Genomic DNA, 18,246 nt, shown 5'->3' on the forward strand with positions numbered 1-18,246 from the left:
TAGCTTGCTGCCTTCAGTTTCGAATACCAAGTTGACGTGCGTCGGCCTCAACTTGATCACTCCACCGTAGATGTGGCCTGCCTCTGCTTCTTGTTTCCTCAGGCTTGGCGTTGAATACCTTGCGGGCTGGAGCTTCGATGTTCATTGACATGCCTTAACCGTCAACATAAACCGGACCATAGATCATACGCAGAATCTTCCTTTTGAAGGTATTAAGAGATCCTCCATCCGCCTGTAAGAGGGTCCATGCTTCTGCACCACACAGCAAGACTGGGATGATTAAGGTTTTGTATAGTGTCTCATTGGTACTTCGCGATCGATGTAATTTGTAGAATTAACAGCAGTGCCCAAATAAACACCTTGAAGTTATACCTGTCAATTGTGACGTTTTGACCAAGTCTACCTTGTGAATCGACTCTATTTGACGACAGTAAATACTTCGTTTTGTCCTCGCTTATGTCAGAACCTATTTTCTTCGCCTCAGATTCGATATTAGAGAAGGCACCCGTCACTGCTCGTTTGGTTCTTCCCATAATGTCGATGTCATCTGCTTATCCCAGATATTGTGTGCATTTTTGAAAGATGGTGATACTTGTGTTCGCGTTGGTGTTGCGCACCACTCTTTCAAAAACAATATTGAAGCAGCTACATAATAGAGCATCGCTTTGTTGAAGTCCTCTGGTGGTTTCGGTCGAGATTCTTTCAATTTTGACGCAGCAAAGAGCATTTTCAACCTCATCCTAATGAGTCGTATCAGTTTGGTTGAGATACCAAAACTCAACATGGCACGGTATAATTCGTTCCTGTCTACACTGTCATAAGCTGCCATAAAATCGATGAAAAGATAGTGTGTTTCGATGTTGTGTTTCGATGTTGTGCTCTTGGGTCTTTTCCAGGATTTGGCGTAGAGTGAAAATTTGGTCGATGGTAGATTTTTCTGGTAAGGCCAATTAGTTCGTGGTAAAAGGCTAATGCCTTTGTAGTATAGAAAGTTAGTTAGTTAAGTTATATTACAGTAAAAGACCGTAAGTGTTGCCGAAAGTATCACTTTTTGACTCTGATAGATTTTGAATTGTCATGAAAACATTTTCAAGGTTAAAGATTACACCTTCAACTCCACCTCTTAAAGATATAATGGTTCCTTAAAATCCTATCAAATTCAGCTGTTATGTTAGTACTTTAATAAATTATTAAATATTTTCTTAGGATATTTTTTCATCAGCTAACATTGCTTACCTTGAATCACTGAATGCTGGCGATGTGGTCTTGGAAATGTGTGCTAGTCTACCAACGCTATCAAAATATCGTCAAAAATGCGAAGAAAGTATTTCGTCGGGAAAACTTCTTTATTTGCCGCTAACAACTGCAGAGGCAACACAAATCAAGAACAATTTTTCACAAATGTCAACTGAAGTTTCGATTCTTTGGCAAGCACTTAACTTGCCTATAATGGAGCCCTTGTCTCCACTTAAAATAAACCAATTATCACGCTGCGCGAAATCAGCACTCTATTGTGCTGTTCTCACATCCATCTCGTGCAGTGTCCTGTCTATGTCTACATCTGGTTCACAGAAAAACCAACAGGCAGGAAGCTCATCACAGGTGGGTAAAGAATCAGACGAAACGGAAGAAAGTGCACGGATAATCGTGGACGAAGCATTAGAAATTTACACCAACATAGGTGTGATGCTTGAGAATTCAGCAAGAATACACGTATATCAGAATCATCTGTGCTTTGGTGCGTGGTTATTGGTAACGGGTATTCAAGGAGCGCTTGGAGCTTCAGGCAGTACAAGCTCAAAGCAGCAAGTACAGCAAATTGAATCAGATACTATTACTAAAGGGAAAAGCCCAGCTAGAAGCTCGGATCAACACACTCCCTCTGCCAGAGTAAATCTATTCAAGGTACAGCAAGGATTTGGTGTCCTAAATGCGGCCATTGCCATTCACAGTCTGCACTTGCTTACTGAACTAATTGACGATCTAAAAATCGAAGCTACTTGTGGAGAAGATGGAGCTAGCGGATCAACTGGATCAAATCAAAATGCACCGGAACCGGCTGGATTCGATATCTTGGAGCAGTATTCTGCCCTCGAAAGAGTTGTTCGAGTGTTAAACACTGCAACCCTTCAGCAGTTGTTAACTTTCCTTGCAACAGTTGCTTATCGCAAAGCGTGTTCTCTGAAAAGGGCCAACGCCAAAGATCGAACTGAATGTGACCCAATAAGCTACTCGGAATCAACAACCTATTACAATGACACATTGTCTTGTTCGGATAACTCGGAAGAAGACGACAGCGAAAGCTACCTGGGACTCTGGTTTAAAGAAACCCTATCTCCAGAAGCTAATGACGAACCTTCAGAAAGCCAATGTCAAGAGAAGTTAAATGAAACACAGAAATCAAACTTAGTTCCGGCAAAGGACGAGCCACACGAATATTTGGAGCTGGCAGCGCAAATATTCTGTTTCCTTGATCAATCACTGGGAACTAAGCACAGTTATTTAAACAAATACGTGAAATCCGGCCTAAGTGAACAACAGATGGTCTTGTTGGCTAATATACTAAAAGATCTCGACCGAGATGCTTCAAGGGGCGAACCAGAAGCTTCCACTTGCCCTCAATGGCAAGCGGCGATGATTAAATTCTCTGGAGCCGTTGGCAGATACCTGCATAATCTCATATCTGGACAGCTTCTCAGCGAATCACTGCAATCTAATTTACTTTTGTACTTGTCAGTATCGCCATGGACTCAGGACACTAATACTTGGCCGCTTCAGGTCTACTCAAGCACACTATCGGTTCTAGTGCAGATTCTCCTCCTCAAGCCAACACAAGAAAAGGAAGCCGCATGTCTTTCCGTATGGCATCGTTTAGTGAATACATTGGTCGAGGGTGTTTGTTCAACTTCTGCATCTAACCAAAGCTCTGAAACCGATTACGAAGATCTAAACATCGAACATGCTCAATTGCTTCTCTTCCTTTTCCATTCGCTAAATCTAATGCAGAAGAAGTCAATTCTCTTGCTTACGGCTGGTGGAGTAATTCGATGTGCTGAAGTTTGTCGCAGTGTCTCACCCGAGAAACCCTTACGAAACCACCAGATTATGCTTCTCTCACGATTGTTGCTGTTCTTGGAGTATCTGATGAAGCATCTATACAACGCTCCGACTGTTTTGCTCGAACAAGTCCGTTGGAATCTATTCTCAGTCAGCACAATGGATGGCAGTCAGAAGGTTTCTGATCTTCTCAACAACAAAACCAAAATGCATTCATTCTGTCGCAAGGATATCGAGGATAAATTTAGGAAATATGCTCCAGAAGCTTCAACAAGTATATTTTTGTTATTTAATATTTCATTTTTATATTCATAATTTGCATCTTTAGGTATTCGTCCTAAATTCTATTCGCTCGCGGTGGTTGACACCAAGATTCTTCAGGAATTCAAACTCGATGGTTTGGCTTGGAATTTTATTCTTTGTACTCCTGACAAATTGAAGTACCCACTGTTGGTCGATGCTCTAATCGACATTCTCTCTGTTACCGACATCTGCATGGCTAAAGTGACTTCTCACACTTTGTGCGCCGTTCACTATTGCTTTAGCATTTGCTGGAAATTACTTTTGGGTCTTCCCCCATCAACACCCCATGTTGAGGCTTTACTGCAAGACAAAACGCCAACACTGCATTCACTCTTGTGGTCGATTCGATGCTTCCATCCAGTTGCAACATCACACTATTTAATTGTCAATAGTCTAATAAAGCAAGGCATGTACACCCAGTACGCTGAGACTTTGTGGGCAAACATCACCGAGCATGTCGCTGATCCGCGCTTTAGTCTGAAAAATACTATTTTCGGTCTTGAAGCTTTTAATAAAACATTTAATATACGTAAGCATCGCAACTTTATTTGTATTGTAGATGAAATTTTAAATTTTTGTTGTGTGTTCTTTTTTTTTTAGAAAATCCACGTATTTCAAAAATTCTTACATTAGATGCACTCATGGCTTACATGCATGCGCTCTCTTGGGCAGAGAAGGAAGGAGTTCAACCTCCGAAACAGACGAACACTCAAAGCAGTGATCAATCAGAAACTGCGGATCAACGCGGAATTTCTCCACCAAGTACAAGCAGCAGCGCAACAACTACAAACACTGAACTGGAAGAACAAACAGCTTCGAAAACAAATGAAAATGTAAAAGAAGAGCTTTCCAAAGACGTACTCTTGATTCTCTTGGACACGCTAAAGATCCTCAATGATACCGTGCAAAAAACAATGGCCAAGAATATCGGTGGCACAATTCCGACAAACATCTTTGAGTTCTTGATTCCCATTGCAAGTCTAAAGAACACTTACACGTCTGAGCTTGCAAATCAGTTCCTTAATTTGGTTTCGGGGCAGGATAAGGAATCGATAACAGTGGAGTGGACGAAGAAATTGAATGTCCCAGACGAGGATTCGTTTTCAAGCAGTGTCTTCCCAGTGGAACTACACACCCTGACGGTAATCGACGCTCATCTGATGGAGATTTCAAATCATTCGAGTTATTCGATTCTTCTGTCCTTGAAGAACTCTTTGAAGACTCTTATGCACTTGATATATTACCTCCTTCCCGCTTGCAAAGGCGATGCCAAAATAGAAGAGCGTTTGAAGCCAATTCTGACAGCTATGCTTTTCGACATAAGAATGGAATATTTATATGATATAAGTGAGAAATGCTTGAACAGTCTTCTGAGCTCAGATGAATCTGCATCGGACGAAAGGCAGTTCCTATCCTACAGTCATTTGTTGAAACACTGTTATGGAGTGATCATCGAGTATGCCGATGAGTGTAGGCAGACTCAGAACATGACCCTAAGCGAGTCAGTTTTCTTGGAAGTTCTAAAAGTAATGCAACAAATGCTTGACAAACCAATGGGCATGAAGGCAATGTACGAGTTCTTCCGTGCATCAAACGCGGGAAGCTTGTCTGATCTGCTTTTGTCGTTCACCGGCACAAACCTATCACAGAATTTCGCTACTAAACTACTGCAATTTTTCGAAAAGCTCTTCCAGGCAGCTGATAAACCAGACTCACTATTCCCACTGCCTGATTTGATATTGTGTGTATCGGAATTGGGACACACGGACATAAACCGATTGAAAATGTGGCTGAGTCATATTCTTCTTGGGCCTGGACAAGGTGCTCAGCCTTCGAGCAATTCCTCAAGCAACGCACAAACTCCCACCAATATGGCAACAGTTTCTGCTATACCCAGCATTTCTGATCAAATTGCTCAATCGTCAGCCATGGATGCAGAAGCCATGGAAATCGACGAAGATGGAGGCGTTCAGGTAGCTCCCAGCTATAGCTACTTTACCAATCGCTCGGATTCACCGACTCATGAGAATGAAGGCGGCGTCGAGCGCAATGGAAAGCTTTTACAGAATATTACAAAATACATTGTGCAAGATGGCAAAACACCCCAATCCGTATCGATGGTGCTTTTCCATGCGTTACTTCAATTGGGACAGTCTCTTCTCTGTCCAACTACAGAAGCTTCAGATTTTTCAGATTTACTCCAGGTAAACTATAAATTAAATCTCTAAAAGTGAAAAAATCTAAAAATTCCTTTTTTTGTAGGTTATGATAACATTGGCTGATGCTGCACAAGGTCGAGGACATTCAACTTTGTTTACAGCAGCAATAGTTTGGTTGGATGTATCAAAATTGCACGTTCTAGAAAAAATTGTTGTACCAAAGACGCAACAAGTAGTTTTGAGACCTCAAGTAGCCCTTGATAATGTAACTGCTCTGCTCCGGTATATGGGTGATCTGCTACAGGCCCTCGGCTACAAAGGAAGCCGTTCTTTGACTCCTCCATGGGAGGAGGACATGCAAGCCGAATTTGACGATTTAATGGACGAATTAGGTGGAGCTGGAGATGATGATGATTCGATTGTGGAAGATTCAGACGAAGATAGTTTGGGCAATAAACTTTGCACTTTCTTGCAAACCCAGAAAGAGTTCATGAACCAGCACTGGTATCATTGTCACACCTGTAACATGGTTAATACGGTGGGTGTGTGTTCCGTGTGTGCCAGAGTTTGTCACAAGAACCACGATGTCAGCTATGCAAAGTATGGAAATTTCTTCTGTGATTGTGGAGCAAAGGATGATGGCTCTTGTCAAGCTCTTAGTCGACGTCTTAATCTATCATCGGGTGTTCAAGATCGCTCCTTGGTGCCATCAGCTATAGAATCAGGTGAAACTTCGTATTGCGGAGCGCTAGCCAGGAAGAGGGCTCATACTCCACCCTCGCATATATCAACAAATTCCACACTCAACCGATCGGATGGAGGAGCTTTAAGTGAACGTGCTGCCTACTTGGCGAAAATTATTGAATCATCAAAAGATACGCTGCAGAACAATGAACAATGGACCACAGTCGTTCGTTGCATATTAGAGTTCTTTGAACTGTTGATGCCTTCAATAAGAGAAAACTCTGCATTATTTTCCACAGTGGGATGTCATAAACGCACACAAAGTGCTCTTGAACGTCTGCACACTTTAGACCAGACATTCCAAATCAGTGATCAGATTATGGTCCCAACCTTAGGCTCCCAGGAAGGAGCTTTTGAAAATGTGCGTATGAGCTATTCAGGTGATCAAGGCCAAACTATAAAGCAGTTGCTGTCCTCTGGATTAGTACGACGCGTAGCTTTATGCTGTCTCTCATCACCACACGGCAAGCGTCAACATTTAGCCGTCTCTCACGAAAAAGGAAAGGTGACCATATTGCAACTCTCGGCGTTGCTGAAGCAAGCTGATGCCGCTAAGAGGAAACTGACACTAACGCAGTTATCGTCGGCGCCAATTCCCTGCACTGTTCTCTCACTGACTGCCAATCCAGCAAATGAGGACTGTCTAGCTGTGTGCGGGTTAAAAGAGTGTCACATTCTTACTTTCTCGAGCAGCGGTACTGCCAATGAACACATAGTTCTCACGCCTCAACTAGAAAATGGAAACTTCATAAAAAAAGCCATTTGGCTTCCAGGCTCTCAAACTATGTTGGCTTTGGTCACTGCTGATTATGTCAAAATCTACCAACTCGCTGAAGACAGTTACAGCCCGAAATACTACTTCCTGGTGGCAGTTGGAAAGATTCGTGACTGCACTTTCATTTACCAAGAAGGAGTGTACTACATGTTTTTGATTGCGTCTTCAGGATACATCTATTATCAAACTTTGGACGATGAAAGTCTTGCAAAACACGGAGACTTCTACGTAACGAACACCTTAGACTTGCAGCATCCTCATATCAAGGACATAAATGGACAAGTTGGAGGTGGTGGTGTCTCGATCTATTACTCGCATACCCTGCAGATTCTGTTCTTCAGCTACTCGCTTGGTCGGAGCTTCATGGCACCTTTGGTGGACGTGAACCAAGGTGTCAAGTGTGTAATGCAAGTTCAAACGGGTCCTCCTAATTCTTCGAAGACCTCTTCAAAGGGACCACCACAACCACTGTGCCAGTGGACCGAAATACCTGGACATCCCGGGCTCATTTGCGCTATGATGCATACTTCAAACAATCCGGTTGTTTTTATGTTAACTCCCGAGCGCATTGTGATGCAAGAAATCAAGGCTCAGAGTTCAAAGTCGAAGATCATGGACATGGTGGCGATTCGCCACACAGTAGCAGGTGTCGAGAAAACCACTTTGATTCTACTTTGCGAAGATGGAAGCTTAAGGATATTCACAGCTCAAGCTGATAACACCAACTTTTGGCTCTCCCCTGAAGTCCAACCCATTGGCAACCAAATGTACTCAACAGCAACTCTTATACCAGCGAAAGCATCTCGCAAGAGTAAATCCAAGTCCAGCTCACGAAATAATAGTGGAAATGGTCAGAAAACCGTAGGACCAAACGGTACACCAGTTTTCCCAATAGATTTCTTTGAACATTGCACTGTGATGCCAGACGTTGAGTTCGGTGGCAATGATCTTCTTCAGATTTATAATAAACAGAAACTCAAAACACGTCTTTTTTCAACGGGAATGTTTGTTGCTTCCACTAAATCAAATGGTTTTACCTTAGAAGTAACTAATTCTGACCCGAATATGGTTATTGTCGGAATCCGAGTGCTCCTGGGAACACAGGATCCATTAAGAGCACCCCAAAGTGTCACAGTTTTGGGTAGAACTGTGCAAACTGTCTTGAGGCGAGCCAGGTGGTTTGATATACCTTTGACAAAGGAAGAAATGCTTCAATCGGATAAAAAGTTGAGTGTTGTCTTTGGAAGATCTCAGGACCCGGAAAATGTCTGCATGCTGGATAGTATTGAGGTTTATGGAAAATCTAAAGATCTTATTGGATGGCCAGAGGAAACAGACGAAACCACTGCAACAGGTGCTCCAGCCACCTCCGGAACAACTGCAACGGCAAATGGAGGATCAAGCGGCTCCGGCGATAGCAGTTTACCAACCATAACTAATCTTGACAAGATGGTGACATCCATGCTAGAAGTTCTAGACTGTGGTCTTGGTCTTCTTGGTGGATCGAACATAGAATCAAATTTGAAACAGAAAGCAATATCAGTGGCGACTTCTTTGCTTCTCATGCCAACACCGAATCCAGTGCAAATGCAAACGAAGTGTGTGCTTGCCACATTGTATGGCAACCGTAATGCTTATCACGCCTACAAGGACAAGCAGATTCTCAATGAAGTGAACAATGAGCTGATTAAGCTGCAGAAAGTCGAAGACATGCGTAGCATTGATCCTGAGGCTTTCTACCGCTTGGTCTTGCTTACACGAGGTATTGCTGTTGCAAGACCTCAAGCTTTAACAAAGATTTGTTCAGAAAACGAATTTATCATTCTGCCAAATCTTCTAGAGCTTATGAAGAAACTATTTGAAATCACTCCGCGCATTGACGAACCAACTTCGCTGGTGAAACGTGGTCTCTGCCATACAGAACCTATAATTCATTGTCTTGTTGAGATTATTCATGCATTTGCTCTCACGGATCCAACACAAGTTGAAAAAATGACTAAATATCTGATAGAATTGCTTTTGGATGAATCCAGTGTGATCAGTCACAGTGCCAAGGAAGCTATTATTTTACTTCTTAGCCCGAGGGTAAAGCGTCGTAAGGTTGTCATTGTGAGTCCACCAGCTTGTTCGACTCCTACTCCATCGAATACTACAGCCACTGTTACTCCATCAACGAGCGCCAACGCAGGTGTTCAGCCAGTAGGTGCAGGAGTAGGGGACGACACTCCATCAACAAGTCACAGTGGACCTGATTTTGTTCCAGTAGATGTGGATGCTATTGAGCCTTTGGGACTTGGCTTACCTGGCATAAGTCACCCATTGGGAAATTTGGAAGCTTTTCTTGGCGCTGGCGGTTTTCCACAGCTGCTTGACCTTCAACAAGATGCCGATGATGAGGCTATAATGGATATAGCAATTGCCCTAAGTCTAGAACAACACGATGGGCGAGATCTGCGACAAGGATTGGCCTATCTTCAAGGTGTCCGTGATGGCAGCTTGCAAAATGTGCAACGTTTGGCGTCGTCTAGTAATGCTGGTGAGGCTGCTAGTGTATCAGTTGGTGGTTCAGACGATGAGGGATCTAATGCTGCCACAGATGGTTCTACCTTGAGGACATCGCCAGCTGAACCCGCAGGTAGTGGAGGTTCGGAGAGTGGTGGAAGTGGAGTCGAGAGCATTGGTGGAATATCCGGAAGAAGCAGTACTTATGGTGATCAACCTAATGCATCACCTCCCAGGAGCAGTGAACTTCAGTTGCCTCCTTTGGGAGAACCCCTGCTGCCTGAAGAAACACCCGAGGCAGATGAACAACAAGCTGAGACAGAATACTCAACAAAATTACACGAACTTAGGTAAATTAACTAACAATTTAATGTACAATTTATATATATTAATACAAAAATTGAAATTAGGTGTTCCATTTTAAACAAAATCGTCGAGAACTTCAAGTCGCTGCAAGGTTGCACTGGAGCGCAGGTTATACCATTAGTGCAAGTCGTCTTGATGCTCACCACTGATCTAGATGGAAACCATGAATCTGATCAGCAAATTTTGAATCTTTTGCTTAATGCTCTTGTCGAAGGTTTGGGTATGAATCCAGCTTCTATTGCGTCACAGGTAAATTCAAAAATTATATAATTTGATTGGGTTTGGTTTTAAAACAACTGTTTTCTTTTAGCTGGTTGAACGAAAACCAATGACAGAAGTAAAACTAATGCTACTCTGTCTATTTAGCGTTTTGATGGGAAAAACAAAATCATCCAAACAAGCAGGAACAACATCACCTCCACATCAATTCAAGGACAATGCATCATTTGTTGCTTCAACAACTGCAAACACCTTAATCAAAAGCGGAGCCATTCCCTTCTGCCTTGTAATAATGGAGTCATTCCTTGGACATTGGCGAAGTGTTTCAGCAGCAGCAGAAACCGGTCACCAATTGGTTCCTGCTTCTGGTTCGGCAAACAACTCAACTACTAACAATTTGCTAAAGCCAACCAACTATGGGCCAAAACCCGATATATCCACTCTTATTCCACACAATTACTTAAAGAACTTCCCCGAAATATTCGACGGGTATAGTGCCCTGCTTACCGAGATTGCAGTACGACTGCCTTATCAGATATTAAAACTGTCAGCTGGTCATCCAGCCACATACGATTGGTATCATAAGTTCTGTGAGAATATGACATTCACTTTGTGCGAGTATATGATGTTGAATTTGAGTCCGTTGTTGCGTCGTCAGGTGCGAAAGTTGCTCATGTACATTTGTGGCAACAAGGAAAAGTTCAGAATGTTCCGTGATGGTCACTCGCTTGATGTTCACATCATCGCTATTAAAAAAACATGTGAATTGCAAAACTCAAAGGTAAGTGTAACAGAGATTATTTAAAAATATGTTAAGTTAAGAACAAAATTAAACCAAGTAGCATTTTGTGATTATTGGGATAATAAGCCAAAGCGTTTGCTTTATTAAAAAATACTACAATGTCCCAAAGGTAGTAAACATTTCTGGTCATTTGTAAAAAACGTACGAAACACAACGTCATCCTCGGTTCAAACGCTCGTCCAAAATGACACTCCCTATGTTGAGCTCGATCGATAAATCCAATTTGCTTGCAGCAGAGTTTGCTGTTAATTCGGAACAACTGGAAATTGCCTGAGTCCCCCTGTTCTTGAGAGCGCAAACGATTGTATGGGACGAATCTTCTTTCGTACTCGTTCAGCCGAAGAGTACTGAAAGACCTTGGCATACACAAATCGAATAGTATCTCCCCAATTGTTCTAAAGAGGTGTTCTTCAACGCTGGCAAAACCACTGCGTAAACGAAAATAGCAGCATTTGTCCAGCCTGTCCCTAAAAACGGCGAATCCCCCTATCCCTCCAACTATCGTCTCAGCACTCACGTCCCTTCTTTCTAATGTCATGGAAACGCTGATAAATTATAAGATTAAGAAATATCTTGAAGAATGGAAGATTCTTAATGACCGACAGTATGGCAATAGGTCCACTGGTGATCTCAAAGTGTGCAACATCGTTTTGGAGAAAGTAAGATTATTGCACTTGATATTTCAAAAGCATTTGATAGAGTTTGGCATCAAGCTCCCTCATCGAAAATGCTTGCTTTTGGTATTGATGAATCTCTTCTTCGGTGGATTAGAAATTACCTTTCTAACCGTTCAATACGAGTTATATTGAATGGTTTCAAGTCTGAAATTAATAAAATAAATGCTGGTGTCCCCCAGGGCTCCGTTTTGTCTCCGACTCTCTTCCTTATATTAATAAATGATCTTTTGTCTGCCACTTATAATCTATTAAACTGTTTCGCTGACGACAGTACCCTCAGCTTTTCATATTCGTTTCTAGATTCACATCCTTGTCCTTCGGATGTGGAACTTTAACGGCTGCGTATGATAACCTCATTAAATTCTGATCTTGACAGCATTGGTCAATGGAGATAAAAAACCGTGTAGAATTGAATGCTTCGAAAACTCAATGCTGTCTCCTGTCATTAAAGCGTAACACACACTCGATGCCGCTATCTATGAGTGGCACTTACATCCAGGAAACTAATCAACTTTCCGTACTCGGTATTTGTATCACAGATCACCTTTAATGGATATTGCCAAAAATGTTGCCAGGTGCTTAGGATTTCTACGAAGGTGCAAGAAATTTTTAATTTTTCACCTCTTCTGATCTGGCTGTAATTTACAAAGCCTTTATCTCTCCAAAGCTTAAATATATATCGCATATCTGGGCAGGTGACCCTAAAACAAGTTTAAATCTCTTGGATAGAATTCAAAAAGGGCGTTAAAAATGATAGGCGATAGAACTATAATCGAAACATTTAGAGTGCCTGTAAATTATAAAAATTTTAATTAAGTCTTTCCGAGACTCTTTTTTGAAACATTCAAACAATATTTTTATTAAAAAAGAGCCCAAGTCATTTGTAAGCAGCGGTTCCCAACAATTACCAAAATCAAGCTTCAGTGAGCGCGGTTAGCATGTCATGTGTTTTTTCTGTCTGTGGTTAGTTTTCATCCGTCCTTCTGTCTTGTATAAATGTCATGTGTTGTTATCACATTATATAGACTTAGTTGCTTTAGACGCAGTGCCTATACTCTTTACATTTATGAGGTGTCACTTTTATCGCCCTCTTCCTTTTGTAGCACAACCACCTTATTTTCTGCCACATTGCTGCTTCTATTTAGGAGTTTTAAGTTTAAATTAAATGGATGATGACAGGGTGGCACATAGTGGAGCATTTTCTTTAAGCCCTGTATTTTTAGGTGGGTAAGTGGCTGCTTTGTAGACGTTTTTTCCGTTGAAATAGATTCATTGAAATAGATTCTTCTTAAACAAATTTATTTTTCTCGTTTTTGAAATTAAGATCCAATTTCCGTTAATATCTAGGCCATATCCGCCACTGTCACAAAGCCTAAACTGGTAAACCAATGTAATAGAGATCTTCGTTTACTCAGCGAAGCCAACACGGTTACCCTCCGTTGGGTCCCAGGGCACTGTGACATTGAGAAATAAAAATGCAGACAAATTGTCAAAAACGGGTCAATCCCTTATATAAGTCATATCAATGATTTAAAAGCCACTAGAGGAAGTAAATGGGCTAATTCATCAAAGTTTCATTGAACAGGAAGTGGTCGCCTATTAAAACTTTCAGGGTTTTGAGAAATCTATGGCCGAATATTTCCAAAGGAAAAACAAAATATCTCTTACAACTAGGATCGCCTTAATTGTCCTTATGGATAGTTATCCTTAACAAGTCACAACTCATTGGGTAAATGCATGAATAAAATGTATATAAGCTCAGTCGATTTATGTAGAGGATAAAAGCACAAGGAGTTACAGGAGGAATTCCTAAATATAGCAAAAAGAAGAATAACAATATCAGGAAAATACTTTTTTGACGACATGGATGACTCAGGGATGCACCCTCAACCTATATCCTCATCAACCTTTCTTTACCTCAAACAATTCTTCTCTTTTCCTGGAAAGCACAACGCATCAGAGAGATCCGAGCGAGAGATCTGAGGCATCACCCCATTAAACCTAACCTAATGTCATAATCTAACCTTTTATTTGATATTTAAAGAACTTCAAGAAACAAGGACTTATCTTATTCTCACAGATAAAAAAACTACGAGATGTTTTTTGTTCGTCCTTCACACATAACCAACTAGTTTGTCCATTCCAGTCCATACTATAGATATAGGATTTAGAATGAATACTCTCATGCAACCCTGTTGGAGCTAGTATAATCAGACCATTGTATTATTTCTGCAAATTTCTCATGTCAAAAAAACCAGCTAAAGGAAAAACCCCTAAGAAAACCGTTTGGCAATATGAGAAAGCAGACTGGGACGGTCTCTATGAACTTTTCATGAACTTTAACTGGTCACGTGGATTCCAGCGCAGATATGGTTACAAATTTAATTCTTTGTGATAAATTTCATTCCAAATAGGGTAACATTAATCAAACCCAAGGAAAACTCATGGTTGATTTGAGCTGTAAAGAGGTTATTAGGATCAAAGAAGTAAGTTTCCGGGTTTATAAAGCCAACCCCACTGAGGAACACCGGAACAAGTTTAAGAAAGTTAAAAAAGACCTGCAACGGTCATATTCGAACAACCAAATTTTTGCATGAACAGAAATTAAGGCAAAAAATACTACAATGTCGCAAAGTTAGTAAAAATGTCTGGTCATTTGTAAAAAACGTACGAAACACAACGTAAAAAAAAACTATTTTTTAGTGATTTTTCTTAACAATTTGCAAATATAACAGATGAATAATTTATTAACTTGAATATATATAAAAAAAGAAGATAAATAATACCATTTTAAATGATTTTATAATCTTTAAAGATATGTATACAATTTTGACATGATTTGAAACACAAAAAAATATGAGTTTAAATAGCTCTATTTTTTTTCTATTTTTTCGATTTTACATTCTCATTGGTTCAATACTTAAAAACATCAATTTTTGCCGTGATTTGAAACACAAAATCTTTAAAATAAACTTTCCCGTTTTTAAAAACAATTTTAGTAGATGAAAACAAGTTCAATTTTGCCATGATTTGAAACACAAAAAATATTAAATTGTCAATCGCCATAACTGGATACATGACCGCTCAAAAGCTACTTCTATAAGCCAAAACATGCTTGCAAAATTTAAACAGATTCGTGCAACAACTCAGCCCGTTAAGAATGTCAATAAGTTGGTCCATAGACAAAAAGCTCACTTGGAAATATAGCCGTCGTATTTCTTGTAATATTGGACAAACTGCTATGAAATGATTTATATCCTCCACGTCTCTTCTATTGCAGAGAATGCAAATTTGTGAGAGGTCCGATCTATGGAGGACAAAGTTGAGATTAAGGATCTCGACAGCTTTTAAAAAAAATTAAAAAATAGTTTGAAGTTGATGACAAATGATGGTTTAAGCGCTTGTATATGTTTCTGCTTGCCAATGAGGGTGCACTTTGAAGGTGTTCTAAATAAATGTTTTCATTAATTCTAGCTATCAAAACATCGAACATATTTTGCCATTTCTCTACATTGTTCTCCCTTAAAGATAGTACTATATAAACTCCTGCACCAAGACCGTTCCATTATCTGAAGGGAGAAGCATTTGTTCGGAGCAGTCTTATCAACACCGTCTTATGAAGCCCATTTTCTCTTTTCATAACCTTAGCTTAACATTCGGAATGCCGTTTCAGATTCTGAGTATAGATCGGTGCTATTCCCGATTCGACATGTATGGCGTACGTAGGTGTAGCGTTAGGCAGTTTAAAAAGTCTTTCAAAAAAGTATCTTTGTAAAGTCTCAAATTCCTCTATTTGAGCGAATCCAAAGGCTTGGACACCGTAACATAAGAAAGTATTGATTGTTGCATGCACCTCTGTACTTTGATGAGAGGTCGATAAGTTCTATGCTAAAAAAAAATGGGCCACATCAGGTTAAGGGCCAGTTTGGCCTCCCTGGTTTTCTCTTTCTCATGATTGCTCCAGTTTAGGTTACAGGTCAGCAATACACCTAGATATTTAAACTCACAATTTCAATACGCTCGTTGTGCAAACAAAATGGGGCTTAGATTACATCCTTGGGGAACTCCATCCGCTGTCTCATGCACAGTTTGTAAATCAATGCTTGTCGATTGACCGTATCAAAAGCAGCTTTGAAGTCAATGAAGCAGCTTTAAAGCTTTTTCTCAAAATGTTGTCTTGCTATGCTTGTTAGTGCAAAAATTTGGTCTACCGTTGAGAAACCGGATCGAAACCCAGCTTGGAAGATAGTTCAGCTGTTTTTTGTCTCTATCCATCTTGTAAGCCCCTCGTAAAGAATCGAGTTTAAGATTTTTCTTAAAGAGTTGAGAATAGATATGCCTCTATAATTTTCTGCAAAACTCCTTTCATCTCCCTTGAATATAGCGTAATTAATGGTTGTGTTAAAGCAAATGGGTATCCATTACTTGAATTCACTATAAAAATAAACAAGTATATCAAAAGTTCGCAAAAAAACAAGAGTATTGTTCTTAAAACCAATTTCAAACCACTTTTCGTATTTCTACGTCTTTTTTCTATGGAAGCAGTTTGTCTTGCTAAATATACTAAACTTTTAGACCGCGAAAACATTTTAACCATTTTCACAATATACCACAATTGACAATAGAAGAACCTGTAACAATCAACCTTGTAGCTGTCAAATATAAACCACAGCCTATTGGATTGTCATACACACTGGATAGAATATTGATCTTAATGATTTGTGTAGCCTTAGATTACTTTATCATTAATTTTTTCTTTAAACAAATGATCCAAATGACAACCACCGACTTAAAATGATCCAAGTAACGTTCAAGTAACTAAGATCGCATCTGCATTAATAATTCATTTGTTTAATGGATCTGTGTTAGCTCAGTTTTTCAAAAAAAAATGTTATTTGCATCAATTCTGTTCTTTACTAAGTATTCTTAATAATTACAATTAATTCTTATTCTAGCATATTGGAAGTGGTATTCAGCCGATGTTGACGTACGATGCTTTAGTGGAACTAACTGAGCATCTCCGCGCTTGCCAGGAAATCAGTCAAATCCGCACTGGCAATTGGCAAAAGTTCTGTGTAGTACATGAGGATGTTATTCCTTCGCTTGTCCAAATTTCATGCTTCCAACTAGATGACGGCGTCTCACCGATTATTCTTCAACTATTGCAAGCAGCCTTCTGCAATAACAACACCGCAACCAAACAAGATTCTAATAAGCAATCAACATCCTCCTCATCAAAAACCCGACAAGATCGTGATAAATCCGAAGAGAATGAAATGACATCTGACTCTAAATTCGATCCAACACATTGCAGTACATTTGTTCACCAGCTATTCCGATTCGTTCCAGACCATCTGCTATCGAAGTTCATAAAAATATTCCTTCTCGAGACAAACATCACTTCGATTCGCTGGCAAACACATTCGCTTGTCTATGCCATCTATGAGAATAGTAACGACCGTCAAAAGGAGAAACTTATAAATTTACTTTGGAATATGTGGCAGTATCTGCCAGCTTATGGACGCAGATCAGCGCAGTTTGTTGATATTCTTGGATATCTCACACTCAGCACCAAGTCTATCTCCGAGAAACTTCCTGAGTACATGGAAAAGGCTGTAGAAGTGTTGCAACAACAAAATGAGCTGCTATCCAAGCATTCAAATGCACCTATTTACACAACTCTTGAACAGGTCCTACAAGTTAGTGGCTATTATCTGGAATCGGAACCGTGTTTAGTTTGCAACAATCCGGAGGTACCAATGACCAATGTGAAATTGCCATCGATCAAGTCTGATTCGAAATTCACCACGACCACAATGATTGTTAAGCTCGTGCAGAGTCATACAATATCGAAAATAATTCTTCGAATTGCTGATTTGAAGCGGACCAAAATGGTTCGCACAATAAACATCTACTACAACAACCGAACAGTTCAAGCTGTTGTCGAATTGAAGAATCGTCCAGCTCTGTGGCATAAGGCGCGTTCAGTAAACTTGCAATCTGGCCAGACCGAAGTTAAAATTGATTTCCCGCTGCCAATCACTGCCTGCAACCTGATGGTAGAGTATGGCGATTTCTATGAAACGGTAACTGGATCTAGTGAGAATCTTCAGTGTCCCCGTTGTAGTGCAGCTGTTCCATCGTATCCTGGTGTTTGTGCCAATTGCGGCGAGAATGTGTTCCAGTGTCACAAGTGCCGTGCCATCAACTACGACGAAAAGGATCCCTTCTTGTGTCATTCGTGTGGCTTCTGTAAATATGCCAAATTCGATTTTAGCATTTACGGACGAGCGTGTTGCGCCGTGGATCCCATTGAATCAGCCGAAGATCGCACAAAGACCGTTCAGATAATCCACTCGTCATTGGATCGCGCCGATCGAATTTATCGTCAGTTACAGACAAACAAACAGATGCTTGAACTATTGATTCAGAAAGTTGCCGAACATCGTTCGGATCGTCAGATCGATGACACCCTTGGAACGGTTCATAGCACTTCCCAGGTGAATAAAATCATTCAGTTATTGGCTCAGAAGTATTGTGTGGAATCGAGGACATCCTTTGAGGAACTCAGCAAAGTTGTTCAAAAAGTTAAAGCTTGTCGTAGGTAAGTCTAAACTTTAATACTAATTTTAAATTCTTCTT

General features: G+C 40.4%; 1 protein-coding gene across 1 annotated transcript in view; it reads left to right on the top strand.

Annotated features, from left to right (window-relative positions):
• LOC129939643 (protein purity of essence) overlaps nt 1-18,246 on the top strand; it is a 28,299-nt gene that overhangs the window by 5,035 nt on the left and 5,018 nt on the right. Inside the window, exons 4-10 of the mRNA XM_056047731.1 lie at nt 1,207-3,331; nt 3,386-3,889; nt 3,961-5,564; nt 5,623-9,890; nt 9,951-10,155; nt 10,217-10,906; nt 16,560-18,208. Of these exons, the coding sequence (XP_055903706.1) occupies nt 1,207-3,331; nt 3,386-3,889; nt 3,961-5,564; nt 5,623-9,890; nt 9,951-10,155; nt 10,217-10,906; nt 16,560-18,208 (11,045 nt within the window). The remainder of the gene's footprint in view (nt 1-1,206; nt 3,332-3,385; nt 3,890-3,960; nt 5,565-5,622; nt 9,891-9,950; nt 10,156-10,216; nt 10,907-16,559; nt 18,209-18,246) is intronic.

Source organism: Eupeodes corollae, chromosome 1 (genome assembly GCF_945859685.1).
Source record: "Eupeodes corollae chromosome 1, idEupCoro1.1, whole genome shotgun sequence".
Taxonomy (NCBI): domain Eukaryota; kingdom Metazoa; phylum Arthropoda; class Insecta; order Diptera; family Syrphidae; genus Eupeodes; species Eupeodes corollae.